The sequence below is a fragment of the Takifugu rubripes genome, chromosome 20 (genome assembly GCF_901000725.2).
Source record: "Takifugu rubripes chromosome 20, fTakRub1.2, whole genome shotgun sequence".
NCBI lineage: Eukaryota > Metazoa > Chordata > Actinopteri > Tetraodontiformes > Tetraodontidae > Takifugu > Takifugu rubripes.
The window spans coordinates 14478036-14504024 of NC_042304.1; the positions used below are offsets into that span (position 1 = coordinate 14478036).

The 25989-nt window shown below is 43.8% G+C and overlaps 2 protein-coding genes across 2 annotated transcripts; one reads left to right on the top strand and one right to left on the bottom strand.

Moving 5' to 3' along the window:
- Positions 1 to 1170: 1170 nt before the first annotated feature.
- Positions 1171 to 3909, top strand: ccn1 (cellular communication network factor 1). Its single transcript, XM_003974367.3, has 5 exons — positions 1171 to 1461; positions 1638 to 1860; positions 2114 to 2458; positions 2565 to 2767; positions 2886 to 3909. The coding sequence occupies exons 1-5, from the start codon at positions 1414 to 1416 to the stop codon at positions 3186 to 3188; spliced, it is 1122 nt and encodes a 373-aa protein (XP_003974416.1). The 5' UTR covers positions 1171 to 1413; the 3' UTR covers positions 3189 to 3909.
- Positions 3910 to 8402: 4493 nt separating this feature from the next.
- Positions 8403 to 25781, bottom strand: znhit6 (zinc finger HIT-type containing 6). The gene is made up of 10 exons (XM_011615097.2): positions 25590 to 25781; positions 25143 to 25208; positions 23406 to 23512; positions 23248 to 23333; positions 21981 to 22084; positions 16274 to 16342; positions 16015 to 16095; positions 15278 to 15358; positions 11328 to 11452; positions 8403 to 9954 (listed from the first exon to the last, which is right to left on the bottom strand). The coding sequence occupies exons 1-10, from the start codon at positions 25703 to 25705 to the stop codon at positions 9722 to 9724; spliced, it is 1068 nt and encodes a 355-aa protein (XP_011613399.2). The 5' UTR covers positions 25706 to 25781; the 3' UTR covers positions 8403 to 9721.
- Between the last annotated feature and the right edge of the window lie 208 nt (positions 25782 to 25989).

A 25989-nucleotide genomic window follows, 5' to 3' on the forward strand; every position in this document is an offset into this window, starting at 1 on the left:
TCGGCAGAGGACACAGTATAAACTCACCGGAGAGGGTTCCCTGCAGCCTCCCGAGTGCTGCTCTGTCAGTACTGTCTTAACCAGGGCAGAGAACACAGGGGAGAGAGAAACTTTCCATCCTCATGTTCTCTGGAATCTGCTGCGCCTTTTGCGCACGAACTAATTTGCGTGGAGGGTATTTAATTAGATCAACCTGATGTAGACGGGCAAAGAAAATACCCAAATGTTTTTCCCTCGCCGACAGCCCTTGCGGAAAACTGGATCACTTCACTTACCTACCTTAGCCACCAACCCCCCCACCCCCAAAATACACACACACGCACCCAACCCCTGAACCGTGATGGACAGGTTGCGTGAAAACTCAACTTGCCTCAAGGAATGAACGCGAAGGAATTTCCCTGCACGAAGAACATATTTAACAATCCTTTAAGCTGGCAGGAATGCTTTGTGGTCTGCTGGCCAAAGGGAGAGAAATATGTTAATAATGTAGGCTACTGCCCTACCAAATATGGCAATATTGTTACGTCTGAGCTCTGGTGCGCATCTGGAAACGCTTAGTTCTCCCGAATAAAGGCACTGGAGAGCCAGAAATAGACACTGTTAGACGTATTTCTGCCCACACCTTTACGCGCACAGAGAAAAACTTAGAGCTATTTTAAAAGTGGCCACTGCGACATCATAAAAAAAACACACGGAGTTTTGAGCGACACGTTAAAAAATAACAACATACAACTACAAAAACATGAACACGACATAAGAGGGATTCGTGGGATTTGTTGCGATTTTCGGGGCGTCATTTTAAATGTTTATAATAAAAGGATTCCGGTGTTTTTAAACTCTTGACCTGACATTTTGCGCCGATACGAGACGCTCATAAAGGTCCGATTGTTCGATCAAATCACGGAAAGGTCAGAACATGGCGAGTGCGCGCACGGATACAGTGCCCCCGACTTCTCCGCTAAAGTCCGGCGAACTGGTGTGCGCCTCGGGCAGAGGGAGAAATGAAAGCAGGATAAACAAGGAGGGAAAAATGTGAGACGGAAAAGTGTGTTCAGATGGGATTCAGGAGGGGGAAAATCCATTTGAGACAGAAAAAAGAGAAGGTTTAGACAGGGTGGAGCTTAGGACTTGGATGGAAAATGCGCCGAGAAACATTCCTGGCATAGTTTGGGAACAGTTCAGCAGGCAGCCCGGGGACGACGTCAGCTCCCACCACCGTATATAAGTCCAGAGGTGGCCGGAGCTCAGCAGACTGCAACTGCACAACAGAGAGCTTCTTCTCCTCCAAAGGAGCCTCTATCACCAGAGATAGCCGCAAACGGAGAGTGAGGGAACAGTAAGGACTCCTCCGCCGACCGAACTGTTATAAACCTGGGATTCCTCTTGAAAAACGCCGGCGACCATTTATCCAAGATGCTGATGATTACTATTGCCGTTCTCTTCCTCGGAAGCCTCAACGTGGTGAGTTTTTCTCTCTCTCCATAGAAAGGAAGTGATCGGGAATTTAGATTATCGCTCGAAAACGAAAACGTTTGGGTCGATTGTGTGACGAGCTGAGAGGTTTAGTTTCGGGGAAGTCGATGTGGCATTCGGTTGTGGAGTTCACTCGTTAATATTTTGTATTGTTGGCCGTGCAGGTCCTCTCCTCCTCCTGCCCAGCCATGTGTGAATGCCCGCTGGAGATGCCCAAGTGCGCACCCGGCGTCAGCGTCGTCCTGGACGGCTGCGGCTGCTGCAAAGTTTGCGCCAGGCAGCTGAATGAGGACTGCAGCCTGACAGAGCCTTGTGACCACACTAAAGGGCTGGAGTGCAACTTCGGGGCCAGTTTTGCTGGTGCTTCTACTCGTGGCATCTGCCGAGGTATGTTTAAAGATCATTCAGCTGTAAATATGCTTGTTTTACTCTTAGAACCCTAAAAAGTTAGTAAAAATGAATAAGCATGGACACCTGTGTGATTCAGAACGCAGATTTTAAAACAACCTAGAGTGGCAGAGAAAAAGGCTCCTCTGGTGGCCTGAAGAATTTCCAGTTACCTGGCAGCCATGTGATGTGTTCAGCAGCAGAGCAGGAAAGAATAACATTCCTTTCCTCCTGTTTTTCTCTCCTGCTGCAGCCAAGTCGGAGGGCAGACCCTGCGAGTACAACAGCAGGATCTACCAGAACGGGGAGAGCTTCCAGCCCAACTGTAAACACCAGTGCACATGCATCGACGGTGCGGTGGGATGTGTCCCGCTGTGCCCGCAGGAACTCTCCCTGCCCAACCTGGGCTGTGCAAACCCACGATTGGTTAAAGTGGCGGGCCAGTGCTGCGAGGAGTGGGTGTGCGACGATGGCAAGCAGACAGACATCCTGGAAAGAATCTTTGGCAAAGACATGCTGACTGATGAGCTAGAGAGAGATCTCACCAACAAGAATGAGCTCATTTCCATTGTTAATGGGGGGCTCAAGTCTCTACCTGGTAAGAAAGTGTTTCTTTGTGGAAATTCAGTGTTGCTGAATGAGCACCTACAAGACTGTGAAACTATTAGGGATACTAATGACGGTTATGTCTTCTGCAACTGCAGCATTCAGACCACAGCCTGAAGTTCAGCTGTTTGACAACCACAAATGCATCGTCCAAACCACGCCCTGGTCTCAGTGCTCCAAGAGCTGTGGGACTGGCATCTCCACCAGAGTCACCAACCACAACAGCGAGTGCAAGCTGGTCAAGGAGACACGGATCTGTGAAGTGCGCCCATGCACCCAGTCGCCCTACTCCAGTCTGAAGGTAAGCTTGTCTCGCGTTTCCGCCGGTGATGTGGCAAAAGCAGACGTGATGCGGAACACGCATTCCTTCTGGGCCCGAACACGTGGTTGATCCCAATCTCGTCTTCCTTCCTGTGTAGAAAGGAAAGAAGTGCAGCAGAACCAAGAAGTCCAGCCAGCCAGTGAAGTTCACCTACGCCGGCTGCTCCAGCTTGAAGAAGTACAGGCCCAAGTACTGCGGCGCCTGCGTGGACGGCCGCTGCTGCAGCCCTCACGTCACCAGAACCATCCGCGTCAAGTTCCGCTGCGAGGACGGTGAGACCTTCAACAAGAACATCATGATGATCGAGTCCTGCAAGTGCACCTACAACTGCCCGCATGTCAACGAAGCCTCCTACCCCTTCTACCGCCTCTCCAACGACATCCACAAGTTCAGAGACTAACCGGCGACGGAACGCACACCCGCCTCAGAGAGCGAAAGGCGTCATCTGTAGTACGGGCAGCCAATGGCGATCTGGACGAATGCAGGGGTGTAAATAATAGACTCCCATTCAACTACCGGCTTCTTGTTGTAACTAGATTCCCAAGGAATTGTGGGCTTACATCATGAGGACTTAATGAAGTGCACTGTTTGCTGTGGATACGTCAGCATTCTCATCTAAGAACTGCTTCATATTAATGGAGCATCCGGAGTAGCTTCGTTTATGGAGCAGGATGTAATTAATATTTGTAAATTCATGTTAGTCGCTGATATCAATTGACTGTGTATATTTTTGATCCTTTACATCAGACATGACACAGACTGTAGACTTGTGTGTGTATATGTAGATATGCACGCGTGCAACTTCAGTTAGCGGAACATCCTGTATCTTAAGAGCGAGACACCGAAATGTAACCTCTGGACTTGTCTGACAAGCGTGTGGTTTCATCCCTTCCTGACGTGGGCATTATTGTTCATGTTTTGTGGCAGCTATTGAACTCCCTTTGTGAAACAGACAAAGCGAAACATGTCAAAGGATGAATGAATGTTTTTATTGTTGTTATTAATATTATTTATCGAAAAATGTAGCTACTTTATTTGGATATTAAGTGTCATACTGGAATAAATTGTAAAAATGATTTAATTTTATATGCTACAAATAAAACTGATTTATTTATGAAATACGACGCTGGGGGAGTGGAGTCTGTTCAGACCCTTTCTGTGCTGCCGGCACCATCACTGAACCCATGCGAAGGGCCCCGAGGACGGTCTCATTCTGATTCTGAAGGCAAAAAACCCTCCAGTTTCCTGTTATATCATTCTGTAGACCCAACAGACTCTCAGACAAACAGTGAGCAGGGGCACTCAGTTCTTATATAACACAACCTTGGGGACTCTCTCTCCTGACTTTCTGTGCTCTGGGATGCCATTCTGCAGCAGCCAGGCTTGCTTTCATTTGATCTGGCTAAGCCAGATCCTTAACTGATTCTGACCGGGATGGGGGGGGGTCCGTGAGTAGCAATGAGTATGGGAGTATGCCAAGAATCTTAAGTGCTGCTCTGAATGGGCTGGGATTAGACACCATGCAAGGGGGACAATGACTATTATTGTATAAAATAGGCTGCATACAAAGAACGCATTCCCGGGAAAGGCTTTTCGGAACAGTGAGACCGAACTGACCTAATTCATTAGCAGCTGCCTTTAAAAGTAAATTAGTTGCATTGGCCTCAGTTGGCTCTTAAACTGCAGGGGTCTCCTAAACAGTTGTAAACAGCCCTGCTAAGTAGGGAGGGCTTAGGTCTTCCATCCAGGTTTCAGTTTAAGAGGCATTAAGAAATACTATTATGAGGTAGAATCCAGCGCGGGGCAGGAAACAGGGGCAACATAGTTGTTTCTGTGGTAACGCAGACTTCAAGTTCGGCTTAAAGGCTCCTGAAACTGTGCTGCTACTGTCCCACGTGACTCCCGCCCCTCTCATGGCTTCTGTTTACCTGAGTCATCCCGGAATTTTTTGGTCAGTTGGGTTCTTTTAAGCCAAAGTCCACAATTCAAAAGACCCGTGTCATAATGAAATGTATAATTAAAGAGACGCGGTAGGAAAAGAGTCCTGAAAGATGTCGTCTGCTCTGAGCAAGGATTCCTGCCGTCGGTGCAAATCCCCACAGTACAAATCCCCGGGGTGGATGAAAGCAGAGCTCAGGGGCAACGGCAGGGGAAAGGGTTCTCTTTTTTTGATCCAGGTAGAGGGAGCGGCTCAGGAATGCAGCAGTGGCTCAGAAAGCAGACATCCTGATGGGCGGCAGATGTTGGAAAATATTTCGGTGCTACATGTTCACTTTAGCTGAGAAGATTTTCCAAACATACACAAACACTCCCGAGCCCACACTGGTGTCCACACAAGGTGCTTCATCTCCTTAAAAACAACTATAAAAACACGTCCATCTGAAACCTCGCCGCACTTCCACATAACATTCCTGAAAATTAGACTTAATCGAGTGTGTTTAATGAGACACTGAGCAGGACACGTTTGCTTTGAGAGAGCTGCATACCGCTCAGGATGTGCCCACTGAGCTTTTACAGATTGCTCACATGAAAGGCTCCTGCGGTTTGCCTAATCACAAAGATGTGTGGCTGCCCCTCGCAGCACAGCTTCCCGGTCCAAAAACATCCAGGGAGTCCTGTTCTCGCTCCTTCTCCTCATGTTGTTTCCAACAGAGGAAAATTTCCATCACAGCCTTCGGAAAGCGCCAAGCGATCTCACTGTCATTTATCTTGTTAACGCAGCGCCGCAAACTCGGTTACGTAATGACACCTGCGCGTTATGTGAGCAGCCATTTTGGTCATCTGTAGCCTCCCTTTATAATATGGACACAAGCATCGCACTGAGGTTGGAACTCCCTCAGCTCTAAGCCTCACAGAACCCCCCGAGATCACACTTCTGTGGAATAAATCATGGTGTCACCACCAGAACGTAACAAACCTGTTAAAAGCATCACTCATACAAGCAGGCAAACAAGGCACACATGTGTCCCAGCAATTAAATCACTGACTACCTCATTCCCTGAGCCTAGGCTCTGTTTCTATGACCAATTCGTGAGCACTAAAGCTTCATCAAGCACGACGTAATGCTGTGCAAACAGGAGCTAACGAGATGGAGGGAGGCCATTAGAGCGTGTTGGAAGCTGCGGAGCGCTGATGTCAGGTATTTTACAGCCACTGTTCAAAAATAAAGGTTGGTGTTGACTCTTATAAGAAATGCTGGGGCAACAGGTACAGGAGGTTAGGAGTCCAGCGCCCCATGGAAACCTAGGGGCAGAAACTTGTTTTCGGTATCGCCCCCTTATGGTCAATATGGTGAACTGCATCACGTGGCTGAAGCGATCACACCTTGAACAAAAACACCCAAAAGGTACATAAATGTGTTGCCAAAGAAGTATTTATGAAGGAAAATCATGGGCAAATTCACAAAGCATCTGATTTTACATTTAACTGGATTATTTTACAGCATTTAAATGAAAGCATAAGCAATGAAAACATAGCACCAGTAATAAAAGTTTTATTCAAAAATGGACAACTTTGGCCACCTTTAAAGAGAAGCTTGAGTGAGAGGTTAAAAAAAAAATCTGCTTGCCAAACTCTGACAGGGTGACAGTGATGCAACCCCTCTAATACGCCCATCAGGTCACCATCTGCAATTGCACAAGTATAACTGATGAGCGGATTTAAGGGAAAATCAGAGGCGTCCCTCCCAGGCTGCTGGATTGTGGAGCCTGTCCCCAGAGGGCCAGAGGCTACTGCAGCGATTATGTGCTCGAACAATCTGAGCATTGATGGGAGAGGCAGCGCTGAGTCTTTGGGCGTCTTGAATCTCAGCCCAGTGGAGACAATATTGGGCCCAATAATCCTCCCAGGAGGCACGTACGCCCAGCATTTAAGCCGGTGTTGGCATCTGTTGTTCGGGCCATTGTTAAAGACAGGCGGAACGATGAGCTCACAGACCGACGCTCGAGCTCTACCGTCAGCGTAGGAGCGGCTCGCGTCTTCGTTTACGTAGTTCCAGTTTCCAGAAAGGGGATACGGGATGTCGTACCTGAGCACACCTCGCAAAGCTTGCTGCGAGTTCAGCCCATCGCCGAGAACACTGGGAACACATATTTAAGCCACAGCTCAACACGGGGCTCCACACCGGCCAACACAGCAGATCGGCTCTGACAAGAGGAATAAACGCTGATGATGGACCAAATGAAGTCGTAACACGGCAAAGATAAATTGACTTTAGCCCTGATGCATCTCAAACATGCATGTTGAGGTTGTCAGCGAGAAGGATTTCTAAAAAAGCCAGGTGGGATATTTTATCTTTTTCAGCACATACTAGGCCCGTCCAATTGGAAGTGTCATGAACACCTCCTCAGAGATGCTTCAACCTCAACTTTTTGTGTGTGTGTGAAGGATCACCAGACTCATCCTCCGCTTTGTTCTCAGAGACAAGCCGTCAGATTGACACGGCTGTTGTTCTCTGGTAAGAACCCTAGACAGCAGTGTTCAGCCAAGAGCTCATAAGCATCTCCAGAAGAGAGGAGAGTCCAGAAGCAATCCCAGAGCTTGGCTAACAGCGACATGCCTTGGTGGCCAGTTTTCCACAGGCTCAGATCTTCAGTGTTTCACTTCACTTCAGGTTTCACTTGTACCGTGACTTCCAAGAGTCGACTTGTTTTACTTCACGTGTACCGACACACTGTGTAGATTTAAACCTGCCATGAAGCATCTAAATTCATATCTGATGAGGAACCCAGGGACGCGTGTTTATTTAATCAGTTTGCGGTGGAACACTGTGGTGCGAGTATTGGGTCCTTGACCTTTAAGTCTGGTAATCAATGGCTGTCGACCAAGAACCACAATTTACCATTACAGACCCGATCCTTTCTAATTCATAGTGATTCTCTCATTCCTAAACATGGCTCTTTGGTGAGCTCAGACAGGACAAAGCAGCTATGATAGCAATACGTGAGTCAAAGGCAGGTGCACTGAAAGCAACTACAGCGTGATAAGTGGAGGCCGATATTAAAAGAACAACAGTCTGCAATGCAAGCTGTCGGACTGACACAACGCAGACAAAAGGGAACGAGTGAATCACTTCCTATAAACAAGTTATTACAGACGGGACGTGAGGAACAGTTCTGCCCTCTGCAACGGCGGCTGTGTTTATCTTGAGCAGAGTTCAATCTGTGACATTCACTCACTTAATGAGATAGTTCTTCCAACAGTAAAGCAGCCAAAGAAAACCAATTAGGTAAAACAAAAAAAGATCGATGGCCTTGTTTACTTCACCATGAGCAAGAGACTGACTGTGGGGGTGGTTCTGACGCGGATGGCGTTTTTCATGCATTTGGGACTTTCATTTTGATGAATAACAGTTAACGAGCGCAATGAATCCAATTTGTGGGCTCATGAAAAATGCTGACAGAATTGTATTTGTGGACGAACGCACCGCAGCAGGTCCCGGCGCAAGAAAAGCAGCTGCGTGCAACAACTGCCCACTAAATCCAAACTAATTAAAAGCAAACCAACATCAGACGTTCTCCAACTGCCGTTTAGTTTAAATGAAATATTATTTCCAACGACGGACTAAAAACAGATCGAATTCACTTTTACAGGCGAGAAAAATGCTGAGCCTCTGTGCGGTTGCACTGATTGTTTTATTCAGATCGAAAATTAAGATGACATAGGAAATAAAATGCGGTTTAATTCAACACAGACAAATCCAATGACGACAGAGGCAGTTGCATAAGCACCAGATGGGAGTGCCAGCTATAGAATATTCAGCCAACAATCGTTCACCACGTTCAGTGTTTCTAACTTGGTTACGTGACAACAGATGCACCTGAGATCACCCGTCCCCGATTAGGAAATAAAGAAAACCAAACGTGGCCTAGAGCATCTCTGCTCCAGACTGTATTTAATATTTAGTGACTTCCCAAAGCAAGGTACAAGTTACAGCTACGATAAAATGTCATAAGTTCATTTTGCTGCTTTTGCTTCCACAAATTGACAGAAATGATAGAAAACCAACCAAGAAAGTGAAATGTGTGTCATGATAACAATGACGTCGGGCTGGTTTTAGTTCAGCAGATCCAAGAAAAGCCAGGTGCTTTATTTCACGGATACCCTGGGCATATTAAATTATATTAACTGACATAATACATGCACTAATGATGAGGTGGACACGGGTGAAGGGGCCCCGTGTCCTCCCCTTGCTGAGGGATGCACTGTCACATGTGAGATCATGGCCTCTGCCTGTGAAAGGGTGGAAAATGCGTCATCACAGGCCAGACTTCAAAGTGCGCCCGCCCACGGGGGTTTACTTCCAAAAGAGGGTTAGCGGAGGTTATAAAAGCCCAACTATGAACACAGGCCCCACCAGTGAGGCGCGCTGTCAATTACTGCTGGCGCTGCATTGTCGTCATAAACCATCACTGGGTAAGAAACCGGAGTGCAGAGGCACCACGGGCGTAAGAACACTCACATCAGGAGGCCCCCAGAGGTGTCAGATAAAGCCGTGTGTCAACTTGGACTTTATTGGCTGAGGGGAAAATGAGAGGGTCGGACCGATTATTCCACTTCAAAGTTGACACCAAAGTCTTTTTATTGGAATCTGTGACACAAAAATAAAGCTTTAAAAAGACACTTTTGAAGGAACATCAGGTTGACCCGTAAACACAGACAATCTTTGTTATTTTAAAACTCTACAGTACACACACGATGTTGCCTACTTCCTGACAGATATGCGTGTCCATATTTATTTCTTCCGGAATGTTTTTCCATTCTGCAGCTGTCAGTCTCATTAGCTGACTCACTTTCACGCTGACAGTGATGGATACGAACAGGCCTCCATTCTTTTTCTGTAACCTTCCTCATACTGACTTGAGCACTTTTTCTGGCAGCTGATCTGTGATCAGCGAACCCTCTCTAGTCCTAATTTGCTTGTCGTCGCCAGCTTTAACCGTCTGCTGCTTCCACATCACCAGCAGGATTCTCTCCAGCGACTCCTTCATCCTCTTCCTCGCTGCTGTCTACGATCTCTCCCTCCTCTTCCTCTTCATCATCTCTCTTTGCCCTTTTCCTCTCTGGGGGTTCAGGTTCTGGGCTGGTTATTTGGTTTCCCAGACAGATGTCGGCATCCCCCGTCTTCTGGTCCACCCCTTTGTTCTTCGCTGCAAAGCTGCTGCATGCTAAGGCAGGATCAGCCGGAAGAACGTCGGAACGTAAAGAAATAGAATTAAAGAGGGCTTGAAAATGGCTAAATACAGTCTAAATCTATGCAGAATATGACGGCACAAACACGATGCAAGCATGGCTGCAGCTCAGAACAAATCAGTACAGAGAAATAATACAGAGAAATGCTGGTCTACCAGGATGGGGGCTGCATGCCAAGCAGTGAGTGGAAGAAAACAGGGAAAGAATAAGTGACTGTAAAAGATTACTGCAAATTAACGAATTATACCCAATATGACCTCCCACAGTCTATTGTTGGAAAATTCCCTTTGGTCTGCAGTCAGTTAGCCGAAGCATTTTCAGTCTACAAATTTGTTATCCAGCTGAGACCCTAATCTGAAGATGAATGCATGTAGCCTTTCTTCTTTGTGCTGTTTTGGCACAGACTAATAGGTGGAGAATTTAAATCCTCGTTAACTACTTTTAACCATTTAAATCCCATAAAAGTTCACAATCAACAGACTGCCATAAAGACGGAGGCTGTAAAATCCACCGCGTTTACGATGGATGACGAAGCAGTCGAGCAAAGCTGTTCCACTGAAATGACGAGCTGAAACTCGGTATCATATCTCTCATTCGAATCACATTACAGGAGGAAATCAATGAGTTACAATGCCGGAAAAATATTTGGCTTCCGCGTGCAAGTATGGGAATGTTTCTAGGCTAACTAGAAAGCTAAACAGTGTGGCAATAAGGTGTTATCAGTGGAAACACATTGGTGACCCATGACCTCACAGGCTACCCAGCAAGCCTGGGTCTGACAACGGGACGATAACAGGTCAGCGAGGTCTTTTTCTAACAACAAGCTCTGCTGACAGGAACAGTGACTGAGCACTGGAACAAGCACTTCTGTGATCTACAGTCCACAGCCGCTGGAAGAGAGAGATGAACAGGTGAGAAAAGCGCAGGCTGTTCCTTCACTCTCACATCTGCCCTTTCACAATTCACCAGGTTGCTGTTAAACACTAATTCTGGTTTGACCCCCTCTTTGGACACCATGACTGTTGAGCTTAAACCGATGTGTGTGACGCTGTGCAGAACACCCTCATTTCCGTTGGGGTAGCTTGTTGCCATAGTGAAAAATAAGGGAACATGGAGTCTTGTCTCAGCTGGAAAAACCAGGACATGATACAATGCCGTTGGAATTGGGGGAGTAGAGACAGCCTGGTGTTTCGTAGGCCGGATGGGGTTTTAAATCTTGTCATTTTGTTTAGTTACGGGAGAAAATGCCTTTTGGATGCAACGATGATTTTTGAGAGGAAAAGGAAAAGCAGAGGTGTCGTTTATGTAAGAGATGTTTAAAGCTCTATAGCCTGGATTTTTCTTTTACCTGGTCCTTTTAGTGGATATTCCTTCCATTGTTCCCTGAGAACAACATGCAGCACAGGATATTCAATCAGAGTTTTGTAGCTCAGGTTGTCTCCCAGGGTCTTCTGAATGTCCAGCTCATGGTACCTGTTGACACACAGAAGGTTAAAGAACTGAATGGAGGTCGGGTCAGTTAAGGCACACTGGCACCGGCAAAGGAGAGAATTAAATTAAAACCGAGTTGACTGCCCTGAACTTTTATCCATGCCACGGCATGTTAGAGATCCAGCTTGGTGGTCCAAGGGATGCAAATGGACTGAAACCATCTCTCACAGGTGCACAAAGCTGCTCTCTAAACCCTCCTTGAGTGTCTCTTATGGGATGAGCTCAGTTTAGTCTTGTCTCTAAGTGCTCCTGTCACGCATTAGAGATGGTAATAAATCACCGGGCACAATAGCTTACTGGATTCTTGGGAGACACGGCAGGCTAATATGCTCAAGTGATTTAGGACAATTCGTCCTAGGCAACCAAATACAAGAAATTGCATATTATGAATGCACACCTGTGAGTTATTGAGACAAGCCCAAGCAGACTGAGGAACAATCCCAAAGCCAATCAAATCCCTTTATAAAGATGACACATCAGGCAGGACAGACCTCTTCAAAGGACATCTTTGCATGGTCCCATAAATGGCCTTAAGAAAGGTGCCATCAGGAGGGGCACAAATTTAGGAGTGCACCCATTAAACTAGTCTGGGCAAATTTGTTACAGTGATGTGTAAAGGTCAAGAGGGCAGCACCTGTTTATATCAACCATGTAGGATAAATAATGATTTGATGTCAATTGTCTAACGTAAATGATTATTTAGGTCACTTTCACAAGATATGATGATGCCATGTTCCAGCACAAGAACAGAACAGATGGCGATGTTACACCAGGATGCAGTGATACTGTAAAGATAAGGTTTCTGAACTTTGTGCAAAGAGTTTTTGCAACATTTTATTTTTGCCTGGAGAAAACCCACAAAGGCACAAACGAGAACATGCACCCAAGCCCAGAATCGTCCCTCTTTGAGGACACAGTCAGCAGTTGTGCAATGACCCAAAAACAGCATCTGAGTCCACAAAAACAGCAGACACACCTCTATCGGAGCGTTGATTTTCTTCGGCCCGGTCCATTACGGTAAGTTTCTAACCTTCTGAATCAATACTCAAGACCCCGTTTCGTGCTTATTTTTGTCCACATTCATAAATGATACCTTTGGTAGAAGCTGGAAAGAATGTTTTATTTAAGTGAAAAATACCAGAAATGTTATCGTTGCAGGAGACCAGCAGAAATCTCTGACACACAAACAAACCTGAAGGTAGCTTTGGGGCAAGCTTAGGGACGGCAAAACGGGCCTCACGAGGGTTAAAGGGGAGGTTCGCGTGCAAAAGCATGAATCACTAACAGGACAGAAGCTCAACTGTTTGACAGGTCAATGACACGGGATAAAAAGTAATAACACGATGTTCTCATACTTTTTTATTGGCTGAACAAACAGCATCTCTTATTTCTGACAAGTCACCAGGCATAAAACTTCTGTGGGAGAGGAAAAGAAGAGGTAAGGGAAAGGATGAAAGGGCATCTTCTAGACCTCAGGAGAGGAGTGAATAAAAAAATAAACCCTAAAAAGTAACATAAATAAACAGAGTAGGGTGTGAATGGCCCTGTTGATGCAAAGTCAGCCTCCATTCCAGTAAGAGAATGTTGACTGATTTACACAGCTATGTTTAACTTAGCACAAGGCGTCCTTTATTAGAGCCGGCTGATATTTCAGGACATATTCAACTACAAAACCAAGCAGTCATGACCTTTGCTAAAGTCTTGGCAAGACCTTGCCCCGGTAACCACGACGACTGCCCTCCATGACTTCATAAAATTAATAGCAGCTTTCAAAATTAGTTTATTTCTAAGACTGCACAAGTACAATGATTTGACCTTGGTTAAAAGGAGCTGGAAATCGATCTCTGAAGGCCCCTTTTTTATTGTTAAAGCTCTATTATGTGGCCAGAGTTAATGCAACACACATTCTAATTTTCCAATCTATTATTGTCAATAAAAACTTGGATCCTGTACTCAACGGTTTTTCCATATGCATTAGGGTCAGCTATAAAAAGAAAGGGCAGAAAAGTGAGTCATTTCACTGATTTAGTCATTAAACCAGAACCCAGTCATAGTTAACACATTTTGTCTCCAAAGAGCGATTTAGCGCCAAGCTAATAGCTGTTAAAAAATCATTTAGAAAAAAGTTATCTATGGAAAAGTCCCCGAGGGCACAGCGCTCTTCAGCCTGACCTCTCATAAACAATAAAGGACTGGCTCCTTGACACCTTGACGTTTAACACATCTTGTCCCTAAAAGAGTTCTCAAAATGTTCTGTCAGAGCAGCTGATGATTATCTGGTCAGAACAGCAGATATTCTTTCATTCCTTCCTATATGATCATCACAGACTATTTAGAAGGGTAGTTATGATGTTGTGTAGTACGACTCTCATTCCACACAAATAAAAAAATAAAAAAATAAGACAGACAAACAGATAAATGATAAAACCTAGAAATCTGTAGGTTTTAAACAATGTTGGACTTAAGTAGCATATTGTCTCGTGTCAGATATTTTCTAATTCTAAACTTTTTGATAACCTAGTTGCATGCTGCAACCAAGAACTCTGATAATGCACCATTTTCCCGTATTTCCCACCGTCTGCTGCATTGAAGTAATATAGATCACACACATCCACCCTGCCCATTCCCCAGACTGCCACAGGTTCGGATGTCACGCAGTACTAGCAGATGGAAACATTCCTAGCTCAGAAATTTAGGGCATTCCAGCCCCCATGAAAAGAATAGTGAGGTATTATTTTTCAAAAGGACTTTACAGTGTGCGCTTTAGAATTTGAAATGGGTTTTTTTTTGCAAGTATTAAGCTTGATTTTGAGACAGAGTGCTAGAAATTTCCATTGATGATGACAGAATCCATGACAAGCCCAGGTACAGGGAGACAAGCCAGCACTCTCAAAGTCTGTCCACTGTAGCTAGCTGTCACAAAACTCACTACAATCTATGTGGAAAGATGTCCGGGGAAGGAAAAGTATTGAGGAGCTGTGCAGAAGCGAATGTCATCCCATATTTGGGCGGCGGGGCAAAATACTCTGACCCAACTCAACTTAGACAAACTCTCAGCCAAGCAACACAGCAGCAGGGATCTTAAAAAGTACTCACAACGGCATATTAATAATATTTCTGTTTGGGTCTGTTAGAAATATAGGTCAGCCAGGACATTTTGACATCATTTTTTTCCTCTTTTTCACTTCACGTCGGCTCATGAGGCTACAGGACCTCCACAATCGCGCTACTGTCAGCTGTGGGCGCACGGGGTCAAGCAGCATTATCTGGCAGAAGATAAATGTTGACAAGTGGGAAGATAAATGGAAGAGGGGGGAAAAAAAACACCTTCCGAAGAAAAATGGTACGAATTCTGCATTGTTGTGAGCCATTAATCTCTCTCCACTAGTTGCGTTTTTACCCCGTCAATATAAAAACTCTACTCATATTCCGGCTGCTGACGTGTCACAACTCTGACGGATCTTCGAAAGATTCTCCTCTTCGTGATGCCATAGGAGGAAACGCATCACGGCATACCTGCCAATGTCACTCTGCAGGAATTTACAACTCAGTGATGTCAATCATAAAAAGAAGAAATCCAATCCCGACCTGCTGAATGAATTAGTCGCGTCAACATGACGCCTGAGCAACGACAAGATTCTGACACACTTGTCCCCAAACTTTAGACTCACATTTATCCCCTCTGATCAATTCAAAAAGGTTTGCTTCAATAGACACCTTTATCTTTTAACGTACAGTGTTTATAAGTAAAGGGAAACTCTTGCACCGTATAATGAGGATGTCAAATGTTAAAAAAGCAAATCTTACCTCACAGAATTAGCCTTCCTCCCCTCTGCCTTCATGAATACTTTCACATGATCAACTGGAGCCTGCACATATATTTTTAACCTGAAACAGAAATTAGGGCAGAAGACATTAGATGCACACGCAGTTACTATGAAGGTTTAAACATAAATAGTTTAATGTATAGGTCAGATCTAATCACGGCATCGCTTATGGCTGGGTCAGTTGTAACATCATTTATCATTATACATTAGATTGGAGATACAACAAATAGAGTTCAATTTGAAACCATATTTGAATTGACACACACGTACAGCAGATGACAAAACCTCAAAGTGGACGTTTTATTCAAAGATGAGCTGAAAATGATGACTAACAAGGAATGAGGGGAAAAAAAACTTAGTGTCCTTGATAGTTTTACCTGTGCTCATTGTCTTCTGTGTCTGGACACTGTACAGACTGTCTCTAACAGGAATATTCCCTTAATATGCTGGTGCCAAACTCAATTACAGCTCTGGTCTGTCACACAGGTGACCTGATACAGTCAAATCAGTCACGAATGGTGATGACCCAGATTTCTGGAATAAGATGGTGTGAACAGCAATTAAAAATACACTGTGTCAACAGGAGAGGCCCTGGTTCTCCTCCGTGCAACAACGATGGGATTGATAATCAACTACTCTCCTGGGAAACAGACAAGTTCCCACTCTGTGGCAGAAAAAGCAGGACTGGCAGATGGAAAGAATTTCAATCGCGCTCACTTCTGACGTGTCACAGGGTCGGACTCTGTTGGATGGATGTAAGGGGTCAGGATCTGCTCCAAGGTTTTCTTATCAGAAACCCTGAAACAAGAAAGCAGAGTAAAAGTATTAATCTAAAAAAAGCATTGGATAATGTCAGCCCGTTTGATAGTGAATCATTAGAGCCAAACTTTGAACCTGTATTTATTATTATTTGTCCTGTCAACACAATGTTAATGACCCCGCCACCCAACTCTCCAAATGTTGGCGTGAAACTCACCTCCTCTGGCTGAACTCGGTGTTGCTCTGAGGGAAAACGAGCTTCAAGTGCCACAGGAATATTTTCTCTCTAAACGGGACAACAACAACAACAACAACAAAAAAATGTATTTGATTTCAGCTTATCGGTGCGAGTGTTCGTCAACACGGACGGCTGAGGTCATCGCCGGAGTCGCCTCTGCGGGAAAACACAGCCGCCAACGTTTCATTTCTAGGAAAAAAAAACATGGAGTCAACCTGTAATCGGTCCAAAACAATATGCCTGGCAGCTTGCAAAATGCTGTCCATCTGTGTGCTTACATGAGCATGGTTGCCATGGAGACCGTGACATATACACGCAATACAAGGACACCAGCTGGTGGATATCAAATAATGATCAAGTGTGCTGGGATCATGCTTCGAGCGGTAACTTAACGGTGCAGAGGGTTTGGGGAGTTGCTGAGCATGTGCTACAACCAAACATGAATCATGTCTACAGATGTTCATATTTAATACGTTGATATTTAATAAGGGAAGGATACAGATGCAGCCAAAAGGATGTTATATACCGTACACTGGTGGTGACGCAATACTTTAAACATTATGGGGTTATATCTAATGATCCTTTTGTTTATGTCACTTTTATGTCACTAAAAAACTGTTTTAAACTGGAGAAGTGAGCTGAACCAACCAAACCAAGACAAGTTCTGCCAAAAACAGGGCGGAGTTGATTAATCACCATTCCGTTTTCTAAAGGATGCAGATTAAACCTACAAAAGAGGCCCAATTGAAGGGTGGGGCATACGGATTCAGCCACACCGCTTCAGATTTGCTCTCCCACTTCAATGACCTTTGCTAAAACACTGCCCAGGTAACCAGGTAAACAACCTGTGACCCTGGGCATGGTTACGGTCCCCATAAGGAAATTCTGCAGAACCAGATGGCAGCAGTACAAACTTTTCCTTAGAAACACAAACAGAAGGAAGCAGAAAGACTTCAAACGCCAGGACGTGGAGAATGAAGGTGCTCAGAACAGCGGTTACGAGTTTCCACTTGGTTGTAGGGAGACGATGAAGGTATGAAGGGCAAAAGCTGGGAGGGGATTTCCCATGAAACGGTGGGAGGGGCCCAACACCTCTAACCTCTCCATCACAACAGCTTAGGTATTCGCTCCGATTTTGGCCCGGTTCCTTTATTTGTGAGTCAGCGTCTGTCTGTAAGCAAATGGGCGAAGCACCAGGTGTGACTCTTTTATTCTAACTCCACAGGTATTTCAATCAAAAGAGGGGCTTGCCAACAGCGAGTGCAATTAAGGACACAGAGCATATGGGGGGGGGGGGGCGTGCTAACGTTTGCTGTAAAAAAAAAAAAAAAAGGCGAAGGAAAAAATAGAAACAGACGGCCCAGTCAATCAAATGTTATCATTGATGGACCTTGAAAGGGGACCTCAGTTTCTAGTGACTCTGTAACAACTGGTTGTCTAAACATGCATTTCTACAAAGATTAAGAGCTTAAATTCTACAAAGACTCTGCTGAATGGTTTCAAATCAACAGAACTCCATGCAGTTCACTGTCTGCTACCCTTAGGTGGCCTGTGTGGCTAAATGATTATCCACTGAGCAGCAGCAAACAACAGTAAGCCTGAATATGCAAAACAGGACAGACGTGTGACCAGCATGAAGGAGAAGTCTGTTTTATTAGTGGGAAAACTCCCCATCTTTTAACCTGCTCTATGGGTAAAATAAGGACCGTTACATGCTACGATGACAGCTGTGGAAGCAATATTTAGAGCTAAAACTCCCTTTGCTTTACCCCACCCTGAGCCCTGGATTAGAAAAACAATTTTCAGCATCCTGTGTTGCATAAGTATGGAAGCAGTCATGCCTTCTGCCTCCTAAGTAGCTGCTGTATCCTCTTTCTTAAACTGGCAGCAAAACAATGGTATTTCTGTTCACATCACTAGGCTACACAATATTTACACTGTAAAAATATCAGAAAAGCACTCTGGGACACCTTAGGAAATGAATTTAGACCACACCGAAGGTTGGTGCTTTTGGAAGAAAGATATCTTGATATTTAATTTGTTTAAAGCTGCAATTTTTCATCCATCACTAAACAGTCATGTGATTTTCAAAGCAAATTACAACTTTTTCCTTTAGTAGGACCTTCGTGGTCCTGCTTTGGGAGTGTTGAAAAGTACTTGTTTACATGCATAATGAGCCTCTCAGAGACACCGCTGCAGCATATTTTCCTAATTTATAGACATTCTGACAATGAACTGCCTTCTATCAAGCGTCTCGAGTTAATAAAGGAAGAAATAAGCCTAAACGTGGACGGGTTAATTAAGGAGGACACACTCATGCTCACACACTGCTGATTAACTGAGACCAGAGGAACATGTGCCATCACAAGAGCAGAAAACCTGAGTGGTGGTCTGGCAGACGCCACCGGACCATCTGGCAGGATTAAAGATTGGACAGATCCAACAAAAATGGCAGAACTCATGAAACCATGTGTCCTGTTTGCGTGCCAGGATTTAGGTGGCAAGTCGGTGCTGGTAGAACAAAATAACAGGGCTTTGGGGCAGCAGACAAATCCAGAATTCAACGACCTCAGAGTGGGGAAAGGCAGAGATTATAGAAAATGATTACAGGCAGCTGGACTTTCAATTCTGGAATATGAGTTGCAAAACAAACTAACTTCAGCAAATTATAGATTTATGTTGTATATGAACGTTAACAGAACTGATCTGTGATGCTCCGACTCTGCTCCTTTCACCATCCCTTAAAATAAATATTGGTGAATTATGGGTTTTTTTCATGGAAAAGGATAATTGCATTCATAAAGTCACTGCAAAACAGAACCTAAGTTAATTACGAAATTCCAGGAGCCGATCCACCAAACAAAACGTAAATGTCAAAGAGCCGCGCAGACCTTTGCTGCAAACTCCCATTTTCTCCTAATTCTATAGGTTGGAATGTCACGCAGAGCCAGAAAGCAGCATGTGGCCTGAAGCTGTACGTGGCCAATGGTGATGACAGTGTTTGCAATGCTGATGAAACTGCTTCTTACCACTCCAATCTGTGGTTTGCCTCAAATGGCAGGCGGCAGAGACTCTGCATTGCATCAGCATCGGCTAATCAACTCAGCGGTGGCCAGAAGATTGCCTGCGAGAGCAACTAGCTTAACGTGCAGCTGATAATTTCACCCCACGTTTGCTTTGGGTGCACATGAGTGAGGAACAGTGGAACCTCCGCATAGAAATCCTACATAAAATGTATGTCTGCTTCAACCCGTTTGTGTATCAATTTATCATTTCATACATCCCTCAGATTTCTAGAACCTTACACTAGTAATTGACATAATTGAGGTTCTTGTATTACATCTCTTTATTTCAGTTGCCAGCATTAACTACAGCCTCTTTTTCAACGAATCTTAAGACCACACAGCAACAGTCAAGGTAGGTCCAACAGTTTTTTACTACTTTTGAATATCTTTAAAAGTACTGTGGGGCAACAATATGGAAGGTAAAATGCCATTTTAAACCTTACAAATGATACAGCAGGGTACAATCAATAAAAACATGCTAGCTAATACGCTTTTTTTTATTTCAGAAATCACAATTAAAGGTCAGGTGAAATGCTTTCTCTCCCAGGGAGCAGACTGAGGCCAATTTCTCAGTATTACATACCGTGTATTTATTCTATATCTATATATTTACATAAACTGTACAGCTGCACACGCTTGTAACTGCCACAAGTTATTAATCTGTTCATTATTATTCCCAATGACCTTTTTCGAAATGCGCTGTCCATCGATTCCAGCTGTCTGAAAGGAAAATCCCGGCCATGCCATGCTGAGGTTGTAGAAAACATAATCCCACACTAACACAGCTACTTCCAATGTTTTGCCAAATGCCAGCTACTATAAACCTAGACTCCATCTGAACTGCAACGCAGCCAGGAGTTTGTCATCAGGTCTATATGGTTGTTTTCTAGTAAAAACAAACTCATTAGTTCACTCATAAATATTTAATCAATGAGATAAAGTCTGAAAACCTCTCAGACATACGTTCACACACGTGAAATGGCGTGAAAGCCTCTCCTGTCAGCTGCCTGCCAGCAACAATTCCTCTTTGGCAACACGGGTGGACAGGATGAATACGGCGCTAACCTGCTACAGACACACAGCTCACACATCTGCTTCTTATTTGATGTACTTGGGTCTCTGTGAAGAACACCCTCTCTCCATCCCTGACAATTCACTGTATACCTTTCTTCCCATCCTTCGTGTCCATTTGCTGCTGTGTGTGAGATCCTGTTGCACTCAGTCTTTACTGTGAAACTCACCAGACTAAACAAAGAAATAAGGTTGTGCAGCTGGCCAAAGATTGCTTCTACTGATAGTGTAGCATGAAAACCTAAGAAGAGGAAAGATGTGTGTGTATATATATAGTATATAGCCTTATAGCACCAAGGGTGGTCAGAGTTTGAGACTCCAAACTAACACATCGTTGCCTCATATTCTGCAGTGTGCCTGCACAAACACCAGAGACAGACATGACAGAGTGGCACACTTGAAAGGGTGGAAAGGAAAGTGGTGAAAAAGAAAGCAGCAACATGTACCCAGCTGGAAAGGACTGACAAAGGATTCTTTTAGTGGCGATCCTGATTGATGCTTAATGGTGTCCCGGGGCATTTTTAGACCCATGAAAGTTTAATATGCAGTTCAAAATGTGCTTCTTTTATTCCACGCGGTGATTACAGAGGCAAAGCTCAGCCTCAAAAGAAATGAGAAAATGAGGGGTGGAAGGCTGTGCAAGGAGGGAAAGAAGCTGCCAGACACGTTAATCCAATGGCAATATTCAGCCACTGGGTAGTTTTAGTGACCTAGTGATTTCATCGTGAGGTATTTAGTCTTGATGTATGTATTATCAACAACCAATCAACCAGGTAATAAAGATGATTGACACTTTAAAACCTCACACACGCTCATATTGGAAATACTTTATCCGAATCTAACAAGCAGCAGTTAAATGAAGTTTCTATTAAAAGGTAGTTGTTAAAATAAACACGTTCCTTTTTTTGTCATATGTCCACCACCAGCTACACATCATGACTATTTGTAAGGACAGAGACCGACTTGTCTCGCTCTTGTCAATAACACCTTGAACGCCTGAGCTAACACGTTAGTCGCTGTCGTTAACAGACGTTTGAAGCACCTTTCACTGTCACGCCGCAGGTTACAGGACCGACACCAGCCGGCGCCACTATCAGTGTTAGTAGGGTTTAACAAGAGTGCCATCCTGTGGTAAAGCCAAACATCACTAACAGAACATCCCTCTGCATCTGTCCCAGCAGTAGGAAACACAAGGTGCTGTGATCAACATATCAGCAACAGAGGTCACGCTAGCCCGGGCACTCATGTGACCAGGTCCCGTCCCAAGTCCCAAGTTTAGAATGGAAAGGATAAATATAGACTTTTAAGGGGTCTTCCAGGATGATATTTTAAAGGAAAAGGGAATACCTCTTTCAAAAGAATCCAAAAAATCAGACATAATATGACCTCTGTCCTAACTGTGCATCCTTCAAACTACATGGTGTCCAACACAACCTGCTGTAAATTTGTTACGTGCATCCCTGTGACAAGAAATAATTTAACAATTTCAATTGGTCAGGAAGGGAAAAAAGAGTCGGGAGAACAAATTTTCTGTGTCATTTCCTTCTTACCTTGTCAGGCAAAATGTGGAATTTTCCCTGCTCTTGGTGAAAGTGACAGGAAGGAACCTCAGTGTGATGTTCATCCTCCTGGCACAGGCTGACAGCTTCTTAGCCTGAAAAACAGGCACGCCGAAGTTCCATAAACAAAGCATATTCTCATTTAGTCTTTTTCTGTTACCCAACAATTATTCCAATTTAGAGCCACAGGAGGTCTGAAACTGGTCCCAGTAGTTACTGGAAGAAAGGTACGTGATTTTCCTTTCCTTTTTGATTGAATATTAATATCAAATACAGCCCACCAGCAACCATCAGTCAAATCAACTGTTTGCTGAGCCGGGAGGCAACACAGAGGGACCGCAACTTTGTTGGAATCTTAGCTTTGTGGAAAAGTTAGGTGGGATGGGGAGGGGGGGGGGGTCTTTTCAAGGAATAAACAGGTTTACGACACTAATCCAGTCCAAGACATCTGCCGTAATTCAATAAATCTAGCCGTGTAATTTCCAGTAATTAAACCAAAGGAAATGGAGATCATCCTCACTGGCTTCATCTAAACCTGGAAGGACAGGCCTTCTCTCTCGGGTACTCACGCAACCCCTTCATGATTTTAAATTGGCAGGGACACAAAAGCAGTAAAAGAGATTTATCCTTCAAACTTAGGGCTCCACGAGGTTAATGACAGATTAATACAATTGCAAAGGTCCAACCCAAATCCCCAAAGTCATCATGTGCCAAAGACTTTATCTCTCCGTGTGAATACACCTTGGTTTGACTGATTTGTGCGTGCTGAAGATGTCACTGCCTCCAAAAATCCCATAATAGCATGCGTGACTCTAAGCTATCGTGTATCACTTGAGCATTGTCCTGTAATAACAGCACAGGTGAGAGCTGGCAGGCACACGGAGGTTACATAACAGAATGCTTGTGGTTTGGATCCACAGCACTGAGAATTGCATAACTACAACCACAAATTATATAAGCGAAGTGACAAAAGCTGAAAAATATTTATTTTTTCTGACTTCTACCAGTGTAATGATCGCGCTATTAGAGGTTGTTTAAAGATGATATATTTATATATGACGTATCTGACACTGCAGCAGTGAGACAAATTACTGCTGAATCATAGTCTCTAATAACAGAAAAGGTCCATTTCAAATGCTAATTTAGGAAACACGTCCGACTCACCTACTTGGTGCTGCTTATGGTTAAAACCCCCAACAGAACCTTTAACATACTGCTGCTGAGCATCTAAGACCTAACTGGTGAATCCTGGACTTACTTTTGAAGTGGTGCGAGGAGTTCGTACCAGACCGTCTCTGGTGGCACCGTCGGCGAACCGTCCCGTATCCTCCAAGAATCTGTAGTCTGGAACGAATGAAGAGATCAGCGCCGCCCTTTCAGAAGCATCAACACCGATTGTTACGAGAAGACGCTCACCGCTGAGGAGCGCCATCTCGTCAAACTGTGAAAGGGCCACAAAAGCAGTTTTGTTTCGAATTCCACTACAGCTGGAATCCTCTTTATGCTTCTTCACACATGGCAAGCTGCAAAATAGAATTAACAAATTTATCAGAACTATTTATCCAGACTTTGGGAAATACCGCTGTGTTCATGGAGCTAATCAAATGGGGTGCACACCTGTACTTTTTTCGAAATGACAACTCGCATTAAAACTGCTACCGAAGGTAATACGGTAATTTAAAGCCTGTGATTAACGTTCCAAAAATCTGACAGAAAAATAACTTTAAAACCTTGGGATTAGCACAGAAGTACCTGTTCTCAGGCACTTGCTGAGCGACAGGTATTTGGCCCCGATGAGGCGAAGCCTGCATCCATGAAGCTATCTGAAAAGAATGTTGAATAATGCCCAAACACAACAGGCAGTCATGAGGGAAAGGGGAAGACATCCCCAAGCAGCCTTTCATATGCCCTAATGATATTTTCAGGTATGACCCTCAATATGGCATTTAGTGAAGTAAAGAATATGTTCTACAGGCCACAGGTGATTTATTCCTGGCAGCGGGTCCAAATAAATGTCAATCAGTAAAAGCAAAAAAATAAAGGAGTCAATCAGAAGGATCATATCCACATTCAAAGATTTTTGTTTTCTTTACCCAAATTTGGGTGGTTTTTGCTTTTCCCCATTTACAAAACAGTTTTATTAGTAATATTGTTCATATTGAGGAAATATAAACTTATCATATCTTAACGAAATAAAATCAATGGAACAGAAATTGACACTTTTAAGTTCACTGCGGCGAGATAAATAAGTATTTGGTTATCAACGCATACATATAAGTAATGTTAAAGTTTTATTTTTGTTGACTATGAAACAAAAGAGAGTCGACGCATCAGCCAAAGGTTTGTGTGGACCCCACGCTCCTGTGCTTTGGCCACTATCCAACAGACTCTATCTAAAAGGCACATATACAATGAGAAACACTGCACAGGCCAAGGCTTTTTCCTGTACTCATTCCAACATGATTTTAACTCATGTTACACAACTTCGGTGCCACAGGGAGGTTGTTTGAAAGCACCTGGAGAAGATCATCTCTGCAGAATCACAGTGCATGTCGGGCCAGAGTATTTCTTTCTTCTGTGGAATGCAAGTGTTACAAAACCTTGACATTTTTTCTGTTTGCGATGCCTACAATATGCTGGGTGTAACATCTGGCATCGAGTTAGCACAAAATTATATGCTATCCTTGACATCTTTGATATATTTATAATAGAATGAAGTGTAAAAAATAAAAAACAAATTGGGCCATTTTTTTTAAGTATAAGTTATGTATATGATGTGACATTTTGTGTGTGTGTGTGTGTTTATTTTGTCCTGATTTGCACTGACAGTTTAACAAATTGCAAAAATCAGCTAAGAACAAGCATTAACCTGCATAAACCTGTTTTTTTTTTTATATTTAATCCCATCCAAATTGCCATGTGATGCACTGCTAACTAATCTACAAAGATCCACTACATTATATTCTCAGGGAATATGTGGTTTTACAAAAGGAGGATCTTACAGGTCAAAATTTAAAAAATAAAAAGTGGATACACTGTTGTATTTCAGGATATGCATTCAAAAATTTCAATGAGCGAACTGCTGACTGTCGAAACCAAGAGTTTGATTAATTGAATGATTCCATTTCATTTTGAGTGACAGTATAATCCTACCTGCAAGAATGGACCAGGCAACCAGGACATTTGTATTTAGCCTCCTGTAATCCACACAAACTGCAACTGCGGGGGAGGACACACGCAAGAATTAGTGTTAAACAAATTGTAACACGATGCAGGGAAACACCCTGAACTTCCTCAAAATAATACTGCTTGTTTTTTATAATCTATAAATTTACCATTTATATCAGTAGTTTGGGAACTCTAAGCGGGCGATTAAATAGTGACTTTTTTTTAAGGAAACATGGAAGGGTTAGGACGTTGGATTTAACCTCGTGGCTAATACTAACACGCTCTGCTATCTGGAGTGTTTCTAGTACCATTATAACATATTTCTTTGACCCGTAATGTTTTTTGAGATACGATTCGAACCGTCGCGGAAAATCAGTAGAATGTTAGCTGTTAGCATTGCGTTACTAAAAAGGTGTGTAAAGATGCACATACTTGGACAAAGAAATCTTTCTTTTTCTGTTTTTCGGTTCGTCCTCTTGACCGCTGTTTTCCACCGGACTCTCGGTGGTTGACATGACATCTGTGGCTGGAAAAATTATAGAGCACATGGCAGGAAAACTGTAGCAGCACGTTGGGCATATGGTTGTGGCACCGCGGTACCAAAACAAACTAACTTCCGCCGAGGACCACGGCACGTGGAGATGAGTTCCGGTTTGAAAATGCTCATTGGCGCCCCTCGGTGTCAGTCCTATGAACTACAACACCTACTTCTCAAGCAATTACCGACGGCAGATGCGTGATTTGATTGACAACATGGTTAGGAAACGTCTAAATGACAAACTTTACTCTAAAGTTTAGAGTATTTCTACTCTCAAAGTAGTTGTATGACAAC